Genomic DNA, 22398 nt, shown 5'->3' on the forward strand with positions numbered 1-22398 from the left:
AACTTGTTTTCGTGTCGGCATTTGGCGTAGTGTTTCTTTTAAACATAGTTAACACCATTTTTAAATGTTGTATGATATATGGCTGAGGTGATGATGGTCCATTGTATATCATAATCCTTGCTTTTGTCTTTTAATAGTTTGTTGCTATTGTTGGCATATTTCTGGTGTCAGCATGAGAGTTGGTGTTTGGTAAATCGTTGTTTGAAGGTTCCTTTTGTTAGGCCAATTTAGCTTCTGCTGACCGTATCTTCGGTTGTTGTGATTTGTTCGTTGTAGATGATGCTGGAGGAGAGGCAGTTGTTATCTAGTGGGCATTGGTCTTTTTTCGGCAGTTACATGTTTTTCTCGGTGGTAGTGATAGCATTGGTGTTGACGATTTTCATGTTGTGTTTGCTAATGATGGTTTGCATGTTTTCCATACAGCTGTAGCTTACTTTCATGTTGTTCTTGTTGAAAATCTGATGGAATTTGTGATTCTTGGGGAAGTGTTTGTGTATGAGCTTGAAGAAGGTTCTGCCGATGTTAGTTTGTACATTCTTGCTGTATAAAGGGAGGTGCGGAACCAAATTAAGTCGCGATGTCTGTTTTTTCTTTCTGGTGTAGATTATGTGCGGTTGTTGTATTTCAGAGTGTCGGAGTATTCACTGGGAATTTTCGTGGATGGGTTTGGCTTTGTTTCAACCTGTTATGCAACAGTTGACATTGTACCTTCTTGCTACGCGGAATTACATGATAATTTCTTGTTGAACATTGTGGCATATTTGCCTTCGCCTTTTGAGCACATGGTGACCTTGTAATACTGTTGGTAATACCTAGAAGTCAGGGTTTATTCTTGATAGGATGACATAGTGACTGAAGTCAAACATTTGTAGCTTTTTAACGATAAGACAAAACTGTGCAAATGTAGGTGAATTTTGAATATGCAATTAGAACAAAAAACCAATCAGAGCTGCCGTGAAGGGGGCACAGGGGGTTTTACTTTAAGCTGCTACTACTTGTAAAACCACTTAAAAGGGGGTTTTGCAAACGTAAGTCTGCTGTATAGTTGAGGCTTTCTTTATGACAGACGACGGCTTTTAACATGTACTAAAATTCAGTAACCTTGTAGTAATAATTACGTATACAGACGCTGATGCAATCACAGCGCAATGATGCAATTGTCACGTGACATTTTTTCGAAAAGAGACCCTGTGGCGTATGGCGTGACCTACTTGAGTCAATCAAACTATATCGAAGGTTACGTTTTTGTTTGTGTTCGGTGGAGCAACTTGTGCCGAGGCAGCAACGGTCCAACGTTGCTTACTGTGATGAGGAAATGTAGCCTCGACATCTGATTTGATGAGGGATGTGGCAATGTACTCTGAGGCAGCTATTATATTCAACTTGATGGAATTCTTTTGTTGATGTTTTTTTCTACGTGTATAAATATAAATGATCCCCTAGCAATAATGAAAGACTAGGACGAAGACGAAGACGAGAATGAAAAGGAGGACGAAAATTAGGACGAGAATTAGGACGAAAAGGAGGACCAAGATGAGGACAAAGACGAGGACGAAGACGAGGATGAAGACGAGGACGAAGACGAGGACGAAGACGAGGACGAAGACGGGGACGAAGACGAAGATGAGCACGAAGAGGAGGACGAAGACGAGGACAAAGACGAGGAAGGGAAGGAAAAGGATGGAGAGCACGAATAAAAGCTGTAATTATCTGCTGAATGAAATTGTCCTTGTAGATGTTTGAACAGTTTGCACTGAATGCTTTGCTCTTGCAGTTTTCTTAAATTTTGCGTTTGTTAGGAAATACATGCTTTGAAAAGATTAATAAATCCCTAGCAATAACAAAGGAATCATTTATCAAATATTTATACAGAATAAGTCATTTCAGTACATAAATATTTATAAAAATGCACAGTAAACTGCTTTCAAGCGAGTCCTGTCCAAAAGAAAAGAAATATAAAATCATGATTTATGTTTAGTAAATGAAATGTTTAGATTTTTTAAATTTTAAGAATATTGAAAATGTTAAAATTAAATCTATTTAACCTTTTCGTTCTCCTGATTGTGGACATCTCTTGTAAGTTCATTGTAAGTTATTGCGCCTACAAATATGAGACGAATTTTTGCAGAGGCGGGTCCAGAGTATAGCAACCTATACAGAGAAGCATAAGTCAGATTTTTACAACAAGAAAATAAAATGGAAACTTTTGAAAAATTTTAATCAAAATTTTCTTTGGCAAATTCTTTAGTCCGTCCTAGATGTGCACCTGTTGATATCAACAACCTGCAGACGACAGGGCATATACTTTCCTGACTCTCTTACAGCCTCTGCACATAATAGTCGAGTGGCGATTCTAGGTATCTATCTGGTCGGTATTTTCCGAGTCCAGAAACTTGTTGAGAAGTTGAGCTTGCCTCTGCAGCAGTACAGCAAACCAATAGTAATCAGAATTGACCAATGCAATTGTTTATTGTGGATCTATGCAATTGTTTGTTGCAACCAATGAACTGGAATTGACAATCACTGCTTCACCCCTGTAAGCAACTAGCTGAGTTATTCAACCTTGAAGTGTCTGTTCTGTATTGTTGTGGTATGACCATTGCGTTCTGGAATGTGGGGGGTCCTGGTTCGAATCCAACCGGGGCCGGGCAGCTCAGAGGCTAATCCTTCGAATTGCAGGTAAATTTTTCCTTCTCTTTGTTTCCTTAGAATTCCTTTTTGGAACCTTTATTCAATATCAATGATACTGATTATATTCAGAAAAACTTGGACGTCTTCAACAGAAAAAGGCGTGGCTTCTCTTTCTGACAACCTTTTCATAGGCTGGATCCGGCTTGTTTGAGCCTTGATTTCTTTCGTGCTGCCTGTCATGAGCCTGCATTTTTGGAACGTGCTGTTGAGACAAACCATTTAAAACGTGTCGGGTGTCGATTAGCATGCACGTGTAGTTTTAATATTTCGTAGATCTGTACTCAGTCGAGAACCATTAACAAATAAATAAATGAAAAAGATCTCATTCGTTGTTGTTGCTCGAGAAGATGCGCAGAGAAATAACGAGTTCTGTCTATTTCAATTCCAAATGTCTTCTTATTAACCTACTCTGCCATTATTTATACCATTACTTATACCCTAAAAATAAATTTGCTGACAAACGATCTGTATGGATAATGTAATGATGATGCAATTTGATGTAATGGCGATGGAAATATCTATGCTGAGAAGCGAGAGAGGCTGAGTAAACATGGCGCAATGTAGCAATGTAAAACTAAGGGAAAATGTGGGAATTAACAGCGCTAAGAATTGAGTAAATAATTTATCGCTACATAGACTGCCTTCATTTCCTCATTACTATTCAAACATCGTTCACATTTTTCACCATATGCACCGAATAACAAGTATTCTCGCAATATCTCAAATGCATTTCGCATGCAGCTTGCTTTAGGACACACAGGCTTTTCCAAGAAATATCCACTAACGCAATCATCGCCATTTCCAGCATTATCACTGGACTTCTATCATGTCTGGTATAATCTTTTCATTTGTTAGAAGAGGCTCCGTGCTGAAGAGATTTTTCCAGCAGAGAGGACATCTTCAGCTGTCGTACCATCTGGAAAGCTTTGATGCACAAACAGCAAGTTTCTACTTGTTCTTGGAGCTCTTTAAAAGGACCATAGTTTTCTCTCAGAGCTGCATCTTGTCGCTCCTCAAAAATTCCAGCTTTCGCAAAACAGTTGACTATGGTAATGTTATGACCGGGCACATACGAACGACAAAAACAGACGTGGCTCTATCGCATACAGTATTACCTTCGGGACAAGAGCAGGGTTTCCGCTAATCGGAAGTGTCCGCCTTTTGGAAAGTTTTGCAATGTAAGTCTCAAATTTGAAAATAGACCCGAGTTAGGGGGAGGCTACAGCCCCTCCATCGGAAACATCTAGCACCTCCCCCCCCCCCTATCGGAGGAAATTTTAGGTGGACAGAAATGCAATAGCAATCATTAGAACTGATTCTTAGCGAACAGTGAGCATTGTTGGTTACGTGCCACAAGACATTTAAAAAATAAGCTTGTTATTCTTGAAAGTACCAAAATTTACATTACAGCTGAAGTTATTGGAAAGAGGTTGAATCGTGGAGGTGGCTATGGTCTAGAGATTCCAGTAATTAACCACTTTCATGGACAAGAAAAGTTAGTAAACTGGGCTGTAAAGAAGCTTGAAGCTGTAAAAAGCCAACTAGATTCTCAAGTGTCAAAGTGCTTTAAAGGCATTGAGTCATGGTAAATAGGCCTTCTCTATAGGGGGTCATTTGGTTTCGGCGTGATCGCTACTGTTTCACGTGATATTGGCATCCGTTGTTGACAACTTGTTATTGATGGAAACTGTTTTGTTAATGAGTACGAGGTGAGTTCATGTGACCAGTTTAAGGTCAACCAATAGCATCGCAGTCATGAAAATCGTGACTCAGCGAATTTTGGCAATTTGGGTATACCCAATCCATTTTATCATGACTCAATGCCTTTAAATAAACATTTGAACAAATATTCATTCGTTTCAGTTTTTTGTTCGTATTCCAATTCTCTAACTACTGAGCAATCACTCTTTTCCTATTTATTCGTGAACCTCACATGTCTTCACATGACAAGCGCAATATGTCATTGATTAGCATTGCCTGATATCACAATTAGAAAACACATGATTCTACCGATGTGCCTGCTAACATGACATTAAATGCGCATTGTCAGTTCCCTGCGTTACAGTAGAGGTTTTCACTTTCTCCCACGCCAAGTCTAGTATCTGATAAATGAAAAAAAATGTGATACATATTCTTTTTTTATTTTGTCCTGCTCACTAAAAACAAGTTTAAATTATCGAAAAAAGCCGATATATTCGAGTTATCTGCGGTTCCGGTCTTTTATGCAAAGCATTGCGCAAGGTTTCAAGGCAGTGCAGTTTCAGTTCGACTTTGCGTATCAGTAATCGGTGTTTAATGTCATTATCATTCTCTTCAAATTACGCCGCAAAAGCTTCTTTATTCATGTTCTAAACGGACTTGTGTCCCTAAAATTTTGCCTGCAATCCCTGCCAAAGCCTTGAAACTCTAATAGTGTAGTGGAATTAGATATAAAAATGGTCTAACCCGGATAAAAATAATATAAAGCTGTAATTTGGCACAGATTCAATATTTTAATGTTGCTAAAACCACATAGTATGTACATCTTTTGAAAGATAATTTCATGCTGAATAACTTTTATTTAACATACATACCCTTAGAATATGCAAATTTAGTGGTGATTGGGCAGAAAACAAATGGGACGAGTGAATATTGAAAAGCGCGCGGAAAAAATGGTTGATCCTCTCGCTGATTATTTTCATTTTATATCGCAAATTCTATCGATGCAAAATCATTAAGTGTGTGGATAAGATAAAGTATGATAATACCCTCTCAGCCTGGGCTGAGTTAAACCGGGCCCACTCAGCCCGGGCAATACCTTCGTACCCGCAGTTATTACCAGCAAGAATATTTGTTTGCAAGGCACAGGGTAGATCCTTGCCTTTTTTCTCCAGCAAATGAAGATATCATCAGTGTTTGCGGAAGAACAGAATTTTAGGGAAATTTTTCGCAGATTGCGGAAATCTGGCAATTTCTCAACAGAACGAGGGAATTCTACACACTTGCCGGACTCAGATTTTCTCAAAATAATACACGGCTTGCAGAAATTTCAAAATGTTCAATGGGATTCTTAACCTGCTCCTTGTTGGATAGGATTTCATCATCGCATGTTTTGATCTTGTTAATATATAAGTGTTCATAAATAAACTTATATACATTCAGAGGTGGCGCCAGAAATCTTCCGACAGAGGGGTTGGAGCTTCCAACATGGGGGCTAAATTGACTATAATATGCAGTTTTCGTACGTTATTTTGTTGAATTTGCTAAAATTTCTTCCGATAGGGGGGCTAGATGCTTCCGATGGAGGGACTGTAGCGCCCTAGCCCTCCCCTGGCGCCACCACTGTATACATTCTATTGCCCAGTTGCCCCTTATCTGCTATTTTTTACCAGAAAGTACTTATTTCCACATTGTAAGGGCGTGTATGTTGAATAAAAGTTGTTCAGCATAAAACTGTTTTTCAGAATATGTACATATAATGTGATTTTAGCGACATCAAAATTTGAACCCCTGTTGATCAGTGCGCCATATGGGATTTGCCAAAATAAGGAATTCCCAATGTCCAATTGATAGGGCTTTTTTCTGGTTATTCCCAGTATCGTATGGAACCTATGTGCCAAATTACAGCTTTTTATTGTTTTTATCCTGTGGTGAGCTGGACCTTTCCAGCCAGTAAATTCTTAATAATGCTGAATAAGTAGAACACGCTAGACAAGTTGACTAATAATAAAATAATTCTAGAAACTTCTAGAGTTAGCCTTACGTAATATGCTTTAACTTACATATTCAAGATTGTATTCCTCCACACGTGATATTGTACGAGTATATTCTAGAAATTTCTTGTTGAACGGTATATAAGGGTAACGTAGCTTGCTGTAGGCATTCAGTTTTTAGTTGAGGATCTGTTATGTGAAATTCGATGAATACATAAACACGATGCATTTTCTATATCTTTGGAGAATAACAACACGGGCCTTAGCTGGAAAACGTACCTTATCATAGCATTGAAAGAGACGCACTTTTTTGTGAATCTATTTAGTGTGTCACAGGGAATAAACATTTACACCAACGCGGTCTTGGATTCCCCACAGTCCGGGTAAAATCGTAATTCCACCACACTATAACGTCTGTAAATGCAGCCTTCCCCTTCATAGGAAAAAAGTTGGCTTTCTTTAAAGGAGACAAAGGAGATTAAGTAAGAAGTAAACTTCTCCGTGTGACTTGTCGATACTATCAACATTGTTTCAAGGGAAATGAGGTGATGTACTAAAACACAAGCAAACTTGCTCAGTATTCAACCAGTTTTGGCAGACATTGTACGGTCAAAGCCCTACACAAATTCTTACAGAGCCTGGAGCACAGACTGACAAAAGATGGCTAGGCTATCGTTCACAAAGGATCATGCGTTACGGAAACCATGAATAATATTTTTTAAGTTTCAAGCTCACACTTACCAGAATGATCCTGCACCAACAAACACTGCTACCTTAGGCCTTAAACAACTCTTTTTGACATGGAGGCCCTACTCTCATGGGAAGCTATCAACTGCTTTGAAGTTGCCAAAAAACATCACATGGGACCATTCTCACAAACATCTTCCAAACATAGTCACTCAGCCGGAACACAACACATATCTTGTCTGACATTGCCTTTTCTAGCCTTCTTTGACTTATGTCTAAGCTTCTCGGATTTACACACTTTTCTTATTGAATTAACACGAATCTAATTGAATTAACCGCCTCGGAATAGATGTGGTTTTAGATATATCCATTTTTATATAATGTGTAGCCAAAAAGAGCAATATATGGCAGATAAATGAGGGAACGCGCTCTATCCCTACGGTCTCATCAAATTGCCACCCACGTTCGGGAAAACGCTTCTCCTGGATTTCCTTTATAACAGAGTAGACTGGGAATGCACTTTATAAAGGCATTTTAGATGAATAGTTAGAGCCTTTGGTTAGAATCTGGCGTTTTCACGAAATCATATTTGTTCAATTACAATGCCAATGTGCTAGCAAGCACAATCAGTGATGTTCAGGAGTGACTTCAATATCCGAACAGATTTTAGACCAAACTCAGGCTGAGTGACTTGACCGCCCCGGAATGGATACCTGGCTGCTTTATTACTACTTTTTGTTATTACTAAAAACCATGGCTTCTAAAGAAAAGACACAAATGACGACAAAATGACCCTTATCTTTCCTAAAGAGATGTAAAGCTTTACCTACAAGGTCATAAAGGGACCAAAAATTACGTCTGTAAGTAACTCAATTAACAATACATTCGAGATATTTTCACCTACGCCATCGGTACCAACGTAGAATCTACAAAATTCTAAGCTACTAGATTACAACTATACTACCGTGCAGGCCAGTTGAAGTTAGAGAGGCTAGTTTGTGTAGTACCGCATAAAAAGCCAACGAGATACCAGTTTTTTAGAAGAAGGTACAGCACGAATCGAAGCACGGTAAGTATTTGTGAAGGGTTTCTAACCAGTACAGTACTTTAAACCCAAACGACTGCTTTCAAAGTAGGCTGGTGGGCTTGCAGGGTTGACGGGGAGAACTGGGTGGCCGGGAAAATACCAGACATCCTAAACTTGTTGGCTGTGCATTGTACCTCAGTAGTCGAAACAGTGGCGGACACTTGGTCAAATATTGGGGGGGCAAGCCTATTGTTTTAATAAGATGACGTCACATTTCCCATTGTTTTAGAACAAAAGTCCATTGTTCTCTAAAGTATTGGGGGGGCGGTCGCCCTCCCTCGCCCCTACCAAGTGTCCGCCACTGAGTCGAAAACATTCGCGAGACAAGAAGGTCACATTCTTAACAAAAGAGTAGGGAAACGGCTATTCTATTGTTCAAAAATTTTGCTATTCAAACGAACAAGTGAAATCAGTCTAAACAACACACCATCGAAGCTCTTATAGGAAAATAGCAAAAACTGTAATGGTTCACTTAAATGCACATTCTCTGACTGCAATAACAGGATGACCCATTCGATAAACTCTCAGCAGGGGCTTTCGGGGGGGGGGAGGGTAGCAATTCCTTTATGGATAGGTTGCATCAAGTATTGCATAAAGAAAATACAAAAAGGTAGCGAAGAAACAGGACATAACCCTACATTTTATGAAAACACAGGTTTAGTCAAGTTTTAACTCCCAGTAGCAATCGGTAAACACGCCATAAATACTACAAGAAAAATAAATGCGCCATTCATGAGGCAATAAAACATCTTACACAGCAGTAGTCGGTATCTTCTAAATGCAATTTCAATTTCTGCTTGTTTATCAATACCAGCAAAAAAGAATGGGGCGACCACATTCTCATATTTAGAGCTACGTCATACGGTAGCAACGTATAGATAACCATAATCCTGTGCAAAAATGATCCTATTCAAAGAATCTTTTATGAGGAAAATGTTTTTTCCAGTTGTTCTTCAGTTGCCTGTGCTAAGAGCTCTAAAGATCTTGGAAACAAACTTGAGCTTTGAGAGAAGATAGCACTTTGTTGTCCAAATTCAGAATTAATGGAGGAAGTTACAACTAAAATGGTTGTCTATCACGGAAAATTTAAAAAATCTTATTATAGCTACAAGCCTCGTCAAAAACAGACTGTAGGTTAGAAATAAACAAAGGAGGTTAAAGATCGTTTAACAACGTTTTAAACAAGAGAGTCTGTTGCTCAGATTTAAACTGAAACTATGCACTGCCTTCAGAGTACAAGCGAAGTAATGGGTTATCCTATAGATGCAGCAACTAGGCTTCAATACCAAGTCAAAATGCCACTTCCATTTTCCTGCGCCTCCTCCCGTACAATAGCGTTAATGCAACGTATTCTAATCAAACCACAGCACAGTTAAAATTCAGGGCAAATAATCAGATTTTGTCGAGGTGCAGTTATTCAATTTGACAAGGATTGTGTAGGCCCGCGCTTACGCCTAGTTTATTGGTAACTGAGGCCAAAGTCTCAAAGTTTACGATAGGTAAAAAGTGATAACCAGTATCTTTTAAGCACTTCTGCTGATCTCGTTTCAGATCCAAGTCTATGTTCCCGTTAACAACCCATGTATATATTTATATACATAAATTTATATATTCAGACTACGGCCGCTACTTGCATACGTGTAAGTCCTCGACGAGTCATTAGCACCCGCTTTTGCAGGCTCGTTTGGAAGAGAGAGGAAGTCCCACACAAGGATAGTGTCATCATGGGAACTGCTTACAATCTGAAAATCGTCAAACTGCAACCGGAACACCCGACCTTTGTGTTCCTGGAAAAAATAGAACTTGAATTAGGAAAAAATATTTTGAAATCCTGTGAAAGAGCGATAAAATGTCGCCCAGGATCTAGGTAGGAATGTTAAAAAAAACAACAAAATTTAATATGATATTTCGAAAACCCATATCACCAAAGGTCAAACCCCTTCCCCTCTACTTTGAAATCCTGTTTCCGCAGCTTTATTTTGATCCACAGTGTCAGACATCTCCTATTACATCTACTGGATCACTACCCTGGGTATCAAGACCCATGAAAATTTACAGGGAGAAAATCTGGAGAGAGTAGCGAAAGAGAGTGAGACAGAGATTCTCTTATCTCTCCCCCCCTTCCCCCCACCCCCAGTTATTTGGGCTCTACTACCAAGTGTACTGTAAGAAGTAAGGAAGTTCACCAAAAGACCATTTCAGATTTGTGTGAACATAAGCCTGTCTGGTAAGAATGTAATCAAGTACAATACGCATTAACTATTTTGAGAATGGAATGGAAACTAGGTTTGAGGTGATTCATGACCGCAGTGCTACCTTCTAACGTTGGATAATTCACACCTGTATCTAATCATTATAAAAATCAAACTAAAAAAGAAAAGGCGAAAAGTAACAACAGAGAGAATTGGTGCTCTGGCAAGTTTATGATGAGTGCAATAATAAGGCGAAAAATAAGGTAAAGAATGTAAACTTTGATGGACTATAGAATTCTGATGCGAGCTACAAATATAACTCAACATAGATGACATTGATCCACATTAGAAACAAAGAGCACCAAGGTTCAGTCCACCATGAACGTTGGCAAGACAGCCTCAAGTCTCCTCTTAAGAACCTATATATTCTCTAATTTACTTGTAATAAATCGATTTAATTTTGATTTACCCTGGTTGTTCAAAATAAAGAATGTTATTTCCTTGCATGTTCCTTATCAGTTGAATAACAACAAAGCAAATGACAGGAAAATACCTCCAACGTTTTGATGCATAATGATGAGACTGGTTTTCTCCGGTCAAGAGCAGCCTGTAGGTCCCATATTTTGATTTTACCATCATACGCCCCACTTACGATGCGCTTGTTGTCAAATCTGATGCATCTAGAATATAAACAACAAAACTGTTATCGCTCAGAACCCAAAAAGAAGTGCCCAGAACAACAAACTGCAGTTCAATACAGCTCATTCTACCATAATCTACCAATTCAAGCTCCTCTCTGTTGTTGATAAATCTTCCTAAAGCTTTTGTGTTACGTAGAATAGCGGGTTCTTGATACAACATTGCAGGTTCAGCAGACTGGGTAAAAATACCCTATGCAACTTGAATTGACGTTAACAGCTATGACGTGGTCAGTCATGCATCCAGTGATAGCTCCAAATTTTAATATACAGTCGACCCTGTCTTATTGCAACTCGTTTAATTCGAACTTTGACTAATTCGAGCAAAATTCACAGGTGCCTTTAAATTCTCTTAACAAACATCTGTAACTCGAATCTCTGTGATTTGAGCTTTTCCGAATTCCACCAATCTTATTGGTCCCCTCAGGCAAAAAAACCTTTCTAGTTCGAACTTCCTGCCAATTTTAAGAAAAAATATCGTGATATACATTTCATGCTGTCTTTACATTTCTCCATTTTAAGGATATTGTACTTTTCGGCTGTTATTTAGGCCATTTTCTTCAATATTTGTTGAGGCGATTAGAAGGCCAAGTTTAAGGAATCTTAGTCTGCCCCGTGCCGAGCTCTGGATGCTAACGGCATTGCCTATTTTTGTGTTGCATTCTTACAAAAGTCCAAATAGGTTGGCCAAAAGTTTTTCCTTTATTTACAACTGTTGTGCAATTATGATTATATAGATAAAGGTACACAGCTCATGCAGGGGGGTAACTGAGGCAAAATCCAGGATTTTTGAAAACTAGTATAAATCGAACATTTTTTAATTTGAACATTATGACGATCTCCCCAGAGTGCTCGAATTACACTAGGTTGACTGTAAATTTTTAGAATAACATTATATAGAATATGGTTAGACCGGGGAGGAAATTTCAAGGAAAATGATGAACGAAGAGCAGGATGGGAACTTATTGCCAACTTTTTAGCAATTCAAGTTGAATTGTACTGATGGAAAGTTCTTAAACAACAGTGACAGTGAATTAAGAAGAGGGTCGTCTCCTCTAATGCACAATTCGTCACACGATATCGCGCAATCACAACGTAATACTAACCTCACTAGCTCTTCGTGGCCCTCGAGAACTTGCAGACATGTGCCACACTCGATATCCCAGAGTCTGTGAGAAATTAAGCAATGAAAAGAAATAGACAAAGTATTCATTGTTTACTTTAAATTTGCCAGGAAACTACGAATTAATGTAAATTTAGAAATAACTGAACAGCAGGAATCGTCGTACTGCAACCTTTAAAGCAGCCCCCTTTCTAGGATATGTCCCTATCTATCGTGACAAGTGAATTTTTACAATATCCGGTTAAAGTCGGTGATAAACTACATATTCAACACAGTTTTTATGGTCAATATTTACTTGCAGATGTGTCTTTTCTCGATGTGGACTTGAAAAAAGCGTTAACCCTCTCTCATTGAACCTCCCTTCGAAAATACCTCAAAGATATCAACTCCTGGGGGTTGGGGGGGGGGGGGTGGTGGCGTCTGATTCAACGATTTACAGAACTATGGACGTGAATCTGTGAATCCTGCGAGTAACAAAACATTTTCCAATAACATGAAAACCCAAGAGCAAAAGTGGAAAAGTAGAACACTCATTGAAAATATTCACTTTTGTCAACCTCTTGCATCTTTCCCATTAAAAGGCTGATAAACATAATTAAGGCTTAATCTCTTAGTGGGTCATGTCCTAGAAGAGTGCCTGTTGCTTCTGCAAGAGTTGGAACGAAGGCAGGAAACCGAGGCAAAAAATATTTTCCGGATGCCAGTAGGCTCCATGGCTTGAAGCTTAACTGTAATTTTCAGTACCCACCTGATGGTGTAATCAGAGGAACCACTAACAACAAGACGGTCTCTGTATTGGAGACATGCGATGCCGCGTCTGTGGCCGTTCAGTGTGCGAACAAACTCACACGTGCTGGTATTCCATACCTACGGTTGGAGGAGGATTGAGTTTAGTATTTACTAGACAGAATCTGTACCTGCATCAAAACGAAAGGGAGATGGCAACATTTATCAGAGTGGATACGTTGCTTTTTCTGTATCATGCTATCATTCTCAATTATTCATATACATGATGGTAGTTGTTGTCTTCCCCAATCAATTTGGCTTTATCGTGCTGATAGCGTGAGCCCCAAACAATTAGGACAGGTTACTATTTATTTTAGAACTAAATAGAATGGCTGCAAGAAGACCAGGCATTGCCAATGTTGAAGAAATTTTACTCATGGACAACAGGAGACATGTTTTCTGCTGGAAAGCGAATACTAAATTGCTATTGTCCACTTATAACCGACGTGGCAATGAAAGAGGCGGCGTTTTATGGTCTGGAACCAAGCAACGGGCTGCCATATTGCTGGCTTTGTGAAACAACCTTACCCACAATCCCTTACAGCATGAGCCAAGCCCAACCACAAAAAATTCAAATAAATATACACAAAGTATTAATTAGTGGTAATTTGCAGAGAGGGCTATAATTGACATAAAAACTTTTCTCTGGGGTTGCTATCTATTGTCGAATAAGGCAGATTCGAGTTCATTATCATACGTACTGTTGAAACTCTTAACCAACGACACCACAGAAACCACAGAGAGTAAAAAATGCTACACATATTTCGAGATCATGTTTTTAAGACCTTAAAGACGTAATTCAACTTTGTACAGAGATTTCGCCGCAGTCAGCAGCGGCGGTTTCGGGGGATCCAGGGCGTAATAGCCTCTGCGCTAATGGTAGTCAAGAGGGCTACCTAACAAAAAAAGGCTTAAGGCAACTAAGAAAAATATAAAGCGTGTAAAGAACACGGGCCACACAGATGTTTTTGGCCCCGCACTCCCTAAAACCGCTGATAGCAGACATTTTCTTAAGAGTTTTTTAACTGCAAAAGCAAAATCCCTTAATCTAAAGAAATCACTTGCCTTTATTGTTCTGTCCCCCGATGCAGATACAATGTATTTGTCATCAAAGTCGACAACATTAACTGCAGCACGATGCCCGACAAGAACACGACGAAGGGTGATTTTACTTGGTGACGTCAGGTCCCATACGGCAATCGATCGGTCCTAGAACATAGATCAGGAACTGTTTACGTACAGGAATAGCTATTCTCCGAATTGACAGGTACATATAACTAAAGGATCTCTTTGTGATATACGCAATATGATATGAAATAAAGATAAATAAAACTGTCACAGAGGGAGGGGAGGGGAGGGGAGGGGAGGGGGGAGGGGAGGGGAGGGGAGGGGAGTGGAGTGGAGTGGAGTGGAGGGGAGGGGAGGGGAGGGGAGGGGAGGGGAGGGGAGGGGAGGGGAGGGGTGTGGAGTGGAGTGGAGTGGAGGGGTGTGGAGTGGAGTGGAGTGGAGGGGTGTGGAGTGGAGTGGAGTGGAGTGGAGGGGGAGGCTGTGAAAGGACCAAAACTCTTTTACGACTAGACCATTACCAATCTGAAGACATAAACAACATATAGTAAGCGTCGCTTCCTATCTTTTTGGAAGAGTGAAAATGATTATGGACAAAAATATACCCTATTTAGCCCCTGTAAAATTCCATGCTCGGACTTAACAAAAGTAATTCAACCCCCCCTCCCCCCAACATTAAAATTATTTTACATTGAGAATCTCAAAGCTGCAAGTCTAAGCTATATAATTTTTGTGCTATAAATGTAAATTTATTGCGCCACAAAGCTCTAAATTACTTAAAAATTAAACATAAAACTGAAATAGCGTTGTAGACTTCTAACATTTCAATTCAATTAAGAAAAAAGCAATATGTTCCATTGTGACGTAAAAATTACTTTAAAACGCCAATGACGTCAAGTAACATATATGCATGGAAAATGACGTCATAAAAGACATAGATTGGCAGTGGTTATAGTTGTGACATTTTTAAAACTCAATGCAGGGAGAACGACACATCCTTACCTTTGAGCAAGTGACCATGACGCCATCTTGAAACCGTAAGTGAAGCACGGCTTCGCAATGGTGTATCAGTGTATTTACCATCTCACCTGTGTCCACATCCCAAATCCTTCAATAAAATAAAATAGCAAACAATTATTAAACATAAAGTGAATAAAAAGTAAACAACTATGATATATGAGTAAATAACTGAATTAATAACTGAAGTATATAAAAAACTGTCTAGTGCAATATAAACAAGTAGAGGGCCTAACAGAACATCAGACACTTTTCCCAGTTAATTTACTCAAACAAGAGCATCGTATCTTCTAAAATAATTAAACTTGGTACTTTACCTTAATTCTGTAACTGAAGCAAGCAACGATTTCATAAAAATTGTTGATAAAATTCATTTGAAAATCGAATAGAGGTGATTATTTGCACAAATGGAAGGACATGTTATAGCTAGATGAAAGAAATTTGGGGTCAAATATGGTAGAGAAAGAAGGTAGAAAGTGTACTAGTGAGAAAAAGAAAAGGGTTTCCACTATTCAATATTATCTTGATTCTTCTATTTGCAATTTTTGAATAGACATAAAACTTGTCTATTCAAAGGTTGTTACCAAAGCACTTGTCATTCAATTGTTGCATTGTCATTTACGGTTTTTCTGTGTCAGTGGCTCAAAGAAAGATGAGCTATGAAGGCCATAGTGAGTATAGCAGTAGGTTTGCAAAGCTGGTGGTGGAATGATACATAGATGGTTAAAGAGACAGATGTAAGCAGAGAAGAACATGGGCCGATGACATCAAACAATGGGTAACATCTACCAGTTTAGGAGAAATAAAGAGAAAGGCTGAAAATCGTAGTTTGTGGAGGAATCTGGTTGTCAACTTTCGGGGGGAAGACCACACTCGATGATGATGATGATGATGGTGATCTGGCCAGTGTATTTAGGAAATAGAAGGCCCCCCCAGCTTTTAACAGATTGTGCAAAAGCAATGACTTTCTATCATTATTTTCCCATACAAACACTCAGACATACCTCAGATCACATGATCAAAACATTAAAACCAATAAAAACAATAAGCTCTTTGCTTTAGCTTATTACAAGACAACTCATCAAATTGGACCAGGCACAAAACATTGGATTTTGATAAATGGTGATTTGTTTACCTGACAGTTGCATCACTAGATCCTGTCACTATTATCTTTTCATCATACTGAAGACAAAGAACTGACCCGGTGTGACCTGTCAACACTTTTGAACACTCCAGTGATTCTCTGTCCCATATCTATCAAAACACAAAACCCAATTACAACAGGTTCTGATTTAAGATTTCAAATCTGCTCATAAACATCTTTTTATTGATTCAAACTTTTTTTGGCAAAGAAGATCTGTGGAGTGTTTGTTCCTTACTTATCATAGCTTTATTCAAGTTGTCATTTGTACAATAAAGCCAATTATCAAAAACACTAAACAACACTGAAAAACAAAAACATTAAAAATTCAAGAAACAATTACAGCCAAACAGCAATATCTAAAGTTTCCAGCTGCCAAAATGCTCCTCAAGCACAATTACAATTATTTTATGATAAAACAAATGTTACCAAAAGAAAGTCATTATTTATTAATAATACTTGCTTCTGTATAACACCATTGCCTGATGAGAAACAATAAGATGATGACAAAACAACAAGGTACAGTGATTGCTTCCATATTCAGTTACAGATATTTGTGATTCCAAACTAATACAATCTATTCCAACCCAATTAATAAAAAAATTTATTTAGGCAAAAGAGAGTTAAGCAACACAGCTCTGAATGCTAAATAAGAGCTCTCAGTTTTTCTTCCGGCTCTTTAAAGCACAATTTTGTAAAGTTCACTAATATTCAAAAAGCTGATTTTTTTAACTTATTTTATATGTTGAGCAACTGTGAATTGTTTACAAATGATGATTTTGACACTATAAAAAATGTCATTGCAATTTGCACTGTTAACAGATACCCTAAAAAACTTTTCATTGATTTAAATAGCTTGAAAATTTGTAAATAGAAATATTTGAATTGCTTTGCATATAATAACCCTTCTGATAGAAGCAACTATAGTTATTCAGAACATATTTTTATATAGCAAAAGGTCTTGGCGACTTTGAAACAAAACTTTTTTATAAATTACTGCTCTTTGTTGATTTTCCCTCTGTTAAGGCAGTAAAAAACATATTTATTTTGACAGAAGTTTATTTTGACCTATATGCAATTAAAATGATATCTTGATCAAATGAGCACAAATCAATATAAACAAGTTTCAAATTAGTTTACTTTTGCAGCTTTCCAAATTTATGTAATCTCTTGAAGCATAGCTGAAACAAGCCATTGTATGAAACTCTTCTCTTATTACAGAAAAGATTAAGGTGAAAGCATATTCAATGAAGATTTGAAATACAAATTGATGTAATAGCACCCCATTGTTAAGAGGTACAAGGAGCATTGCCACCAATTCATCAACAGGAAAAATATATAAGATTTAAGGTTATCCTCACCTTTATAGTATTATCTCGAAGCCCACTAACAATCTTTTGTTCATCATATTGCAAACAATAAACACCTTTTATATTTTCACTTCTGCAAACTATTTTTTGTAGACTGTGCTTTCCACTTCTCCAATTCAATTCTAGGGACTAAAAATGGTACAAAGATTAAAACAGTTGCAAATGATGTTCTGGTTACCCATCATACGAGCTCTTACAATAATGATATCAGTCATATCAGGGGATCTAACAAAAATGTAGATAAAAACTCGCTACAAAAGATGTCTTTCATTTTGTACACAAGTGGGGGCCAGGCTAAAACCCCAGAAAAGCTAAAACTGTCATTAACTTTTAGACAGTTCATAGTTATAATTAATTTGAATATAAATGAGGAGAGATAAGAGATGTTTATAGTTTTTCTTATTTGTAGCCATTACAAAATGAGGTTGTTTCCATAAAATAGATATCCTAGCATACCTTCTCATAAAATACAGAGGTATTTGCCTAGCATAAATTAACTATCACATTTGTACCTGTATCAGAAACAACATCCCTACATAAATTTTATATCACACACACACACATATATATATACATAAAACATAACACATTTATGTAAACATGTTTTTACTTTTATCATTGAATTTCAAATAGCTGAGGTCAGGAGCACTCTCTGCAACACAACAAAAGGACATATACTCTTGCATTTGTCACTTAGAAACACACATGAATAGCAACAAAATTGTATGGTAGACAAAAAATCAAGTGCATTTCTACCTCAATATCTTTTATAATACTTGGGTAAAGTCTTCTATAATGTGTATGGTCATAGCCAGGGATACTTCTCCAAAGTGAGTGACTCCTGCAAAGAAAAGAAAGCATTAAGTTTTTAAAAACGCTTTTCTCATCAAGCAAAGAACATGATTTCACAAAAGCCTCCTCTAAAGGAAAAACATTTTTTTACTCTATCAAAATTATCATTTAACAGGTTACCTGTTTACATTCCACTCCAGCCTAAACAATAAAAAATTCATGAAAAAATCCCTTTCAATTTCCTCCTCTTGAGACCTCTTTTGACAAATGACCTCATAAAATTATTTTATCTTTTAGATGTTTCCAAAATCATTCAAATTTATGAAAAATGCTTCTGAACACCTCGTGCAATCCACAGTGAAGCTTTATTTGCTAAAACGGTGGATAACACAAGGCATTGGCATCAAAGCATAGCTTAATAACAAGACCTTTCAAACCAATAAATCTGTACATCTGAAAGGCACCAAGTTTAAATCCGCTAGAATTTCAGTTAAATTTTTTCATAACATCCTTGTTATGTAGGGTGTACAAGAATATGTTGCCAAAGGGAAATCTATTGAGCAAATAGGATTATACCAAAGAAGACAGATAATAAAATGGCAAGAACCTGACATAAGAAAATAACTCAGACTCTTTCTACTCCTAAAAAAATAGTGACACAAATTTGTGGAAATATCTCGAAACCAGCACTCAATAAGATGTCACTGAAATTATGAAAAGCATGTTTAACTATTTAAAATTCTTACCATCCTCTTCTTTCTGAAAGTCCTTGCCATAATGGATCAGTTTTCACCTTTCTTTGTATGAGTTTTTTCCACAGCATTCCTTCTGATATTACCCTATACCATTCTTTACACACAAGCTCTGCATTTCGTAGAGATACAGCATCAAGGTATGATAAAACTTTTTCAGCAACCTGGTCTAAGCCACGTTCTGAAACAATAAGAAAATTACAGGTCAATTTGTAGATCCTTGAAGTCTAAAATCAACAAGGTACTTTATGCCATATTTAACAAGGATGAGGAAATGATGAATTCAAGGATTGACAAAGCATCAAAAATAGTTATCTGACCAACATTTCTAATTCCATGATACTACTGGATTTTTCAAAATATATTTGTTCCTTTAAGTAGCCAGCCATTCTACATGATATTCATTCAACTTACTTTAAGCCTATCAAATTAAAAGAGATTTATACAGAAAATTTCTTTTAAATTGATAGTTAATCTAACAACATATGTGCATTTTTGTTCTAAAAATGAATAATATGATTTAAAACTGCCTCCTGAAATATGTATACAAATATCTAAAGCAGAACATTCGCATTCCAAACTCGCTAAGTCCGAGTAGAATGACTTTCATTGAACGAAAAGACAATCAGTGAATCAGACTCGTACAAATACCTAGGTGTTACCATGGACAAAAATTTGACAATGAAAACGCATCTTGAAAAGACCTACAAGAAAGTCTTGTCAAGAACAAAACTCTTGCTCCCAAAAGTTCGCACAGAAACTGGTCGAAAGACATTCCTGTTTCAGGGATCAAAATTACATAACAAACTACCTGATGTGTTGAAACAAGAACAGTCTATAATGAATTTCAAGAGATAATACAATCAACTTGACAGTGAATTTTAACTTTTAAATATGTAGTTTTTAGATATTTTCAAATTTGATATTGAAATTTGACATCTTCTAACCTTCTTTTTAACTTTAATTTTAACAGGACCTTGACTGATAGCAGCTTCTGCGCAAACTGACCAAGTTTATTATCCTGTATAACTGTCAATTATCATTATTATTATTATTATTTATGACTGCTTTCTTTAATGATGTATTTTTTCAGCATAAATTTAAACCTTAACACCTATTTCCTTAGAGCGATCCAACAATAGTCGAAAAGCTGTGTTCTTTTCAACACTTCCCTATCTAAGAAAGTCAATATCTTAAAATTAAACTTAGTCAAACTGAAAGTAATAATGGCAAACATTTAGTCATAAAAGCAACTATTTAAGAATCTGTTAATAGCAAACTCAAACCACAAAGGAATCATTTTTCACCTCAAAAAGATCAAAATGCAAGTGGAAATCCAAAATAATTTGGGTTGGGTAACATATGGATACCACATTAATAGGAATCAACAATTTTGAGACAGTTTGGACAAAACTTAAAAAGTGGATTAACTCTTAATGAACATCATGTTGCATCATTATATGTATATTTAGTTTTCGATTAGAATATATCATGACTATAAAATTAGTCAGTCACACATGCAAATTTCTTAATTCTTTCAAAAGCAGTAAATTGCTCCATAAACTGTCTTGGTAATCAAATGTAGTCCTTGATTTGAATTTTCTGAAGAGCATTTAGAAAAACCTAAACTCACAAGTCTATGACAATAAATTATCATCATACGCTTCAAGCATTATATTTATTTGCTTTAGGGGCTTTGGAAAGGCAGGGGCCTTTCGATCTAACAACCACCAAAATTTCCACTTCAGAAATCATCAAAAATGTTTTTATATATAAATATATATACTATTTACCCCATATTTGCTGCATCTAAGTGCCTGTCGCAGTTGTTGTTCCATACAACTGATCTAGACTAAGACCACTGCCTACTTTGTCTGCTTACAGTCATTCAGCATAAACATAGGTATACTTCACTTGTATATTTTAACTATTTAGTATCATGAACTTTATTAAAAAATAGGCCACTAACCAAATATGTGTGTAAGACTTATGTTAGAGGTTTTTCAAACTATTATTATTGATAGAAATTCCATTATTAAAATACATTGCACTTCATCGTTCACAAAATTCTTCATCGTTTAGTTACAGAAATTTTGGCAGCTAAATAAATATTTTCTTCCAGTTACTAAAGTTTTAACATATTATTAAATTGCTTATGTGTATCTTGTGTTGCTATGATGCTCCCAAGCTTCGTGAGAATTCTCCAATAAAATTATTCATTAAAAATTGTATCTTCGTAATTGCACCCCTTTTTTAAATCACACATATTACTTCAAATGTATTTCTAAAAATTGCGGTCCAAACTTGGGTTAGTTTGTAAATCAAAGGACTTTCTTGATAATGAGACAAAATAACAACAAACAATAAAACTTCATGTCGCCAGGCCTAAGCTCAACACACTCTAAAAGAGTTTTATTCTGGATTTTGCTACAAAAAGCAATCACTCGGACGATATTTCTTTCACCCTCAGAAATATCTTCGGCAGAATAAACTGTCTGGTTATATTGTCCGCTTTACGCTCTACGTGGAATATGAGACGTTGCGTTATTGCAGAAACTTAGGCCAGTTCTGTGATCTAACACGCCAATGATAGCAGATGCTTGTAAAAATTACACTTCTCCTGATCGATTTGAAACAAGATTAACGTATTAAATTTGATCTTGAAATTCAAATAAACTAATTCAGAACTGACTTCTACCATTTCAATTGACATTACTCTACCTGGAAGTGCCGAAATAAAGTCTCTCTGTAGCATTGGTTTCAAAAAGGCGTTTATCTGTCCGTGTTGATAGTGGGTCATTCGTCCTAACATTTGTTCTGCAAACTCAACTTGTTCTTCTTGTGACCACCCATTGAAATAAGTGAAGCATAAGTCTTTTTCTTGCTCATAGTTTGAGGTAGAAGATGAGCGTGATAGACTTTCATTCTTCTTTTTCGATTCAGATCCTATGATTGAAGGCGTCATGTCCACATCCATGCTACGGTCCTTCACCATTTGTTAAGAGTTCGCATTCAATAACTCGGCGAGTCGGTACTAAAAGTCTATCTCCCGTTATTATTAATGCAGTTGCATCTGTAATGATGAAAAAAATCGAAGTCGCTGCACTTTCGAGCGACAATACTTAACGAAAGCCTAGCCACATCCGTTTTCGCATAACACCTTCGGCCATTCCCCGTTCACTCTTGAAGCCAAACATTGTGTCTCACAGAAATCTGATCTGACGTCACAAAGTGAAGCAGGGGGTAAGATGGGTCGTTATTAACAACATCAAACACACAGATTTGACAGCTATAGGAAATAGATG

General features: G+C 37.1%; 1 protein-coding gene across 1 annotated transcript; it reads right to left on the reverse strand.

Moving 5' to 3' along the window:
* Positions 1-7865: 7865 nt before the first annotated feature.
* On the reverse strand, positions 7866-22297 carry LOC135696205 (F-box/WD repeat-containing protein 11). Its single transcript, XM_065215513.2, has 11 exons — positions 21815-22297; positions 19088-19274; positions 18306-18390; positions 17541-17678; positions 16174-16292; positions 15024-15129; positions 14022-14165; positions 12919-13037; positions 12154-12216; positions 10903-11029; positions 7866-9944 (listed from the first exon to the last, which is right to left on the reverse strand). Exons 1-11 carry the CDS (start codon positions 22086-22088, stop codon positions 9762-9764), a joined length of 1545 nt encoding a protein of 514 aa, XP_065071585.1. The 5' UTR covers positions 22089-22297; the 3' UTR covers positions 7866-9761.
* Positions 22298-22398: the final 101 nt, after the last annotated feature.

This window comes from Rhopilema esculentum, chromosome 14, assembly GCF_057945365.1.
Source record: "Rhopilema esculentum isolate cy_ngs chromosome 14, ASM5794536v1, whole genome shotgun sequence".
NCBI lineage: Eukaryota > Metazoa > Cnidaria > Scyphozoa > Rhizostomeae > Rhizostomatidae > Rhopilema > Rhopilema esculentum.

What these genes read in the sequence shown, in the direction of transcription:
- LOC135696205 (XM_065215513.2), bottom strand. Translation starts at nt 22,088, where the DNA reads ATGGTGAAGGACCGTAGCATGGATGTGGACATGACGCCTTCAATCATA. An exon ending in GTATTATAAAAGATATTGAG is followed by an intron (nt 17,679 to 18,305) that starts GTAGAAATGCAC and finishes TACCATTTTTAG; the next exon opens with TCCCTAGAATTGAATTGGAG. An exon ending in CGGGGGACAGAACAATAAAG is followed by an intron (nt 13,038 to 14,021) that starts GCAAGTGATTTC and finishes CTCCAACCGTAG; the next exon opens with GTATGGAATACCAGCACGTG.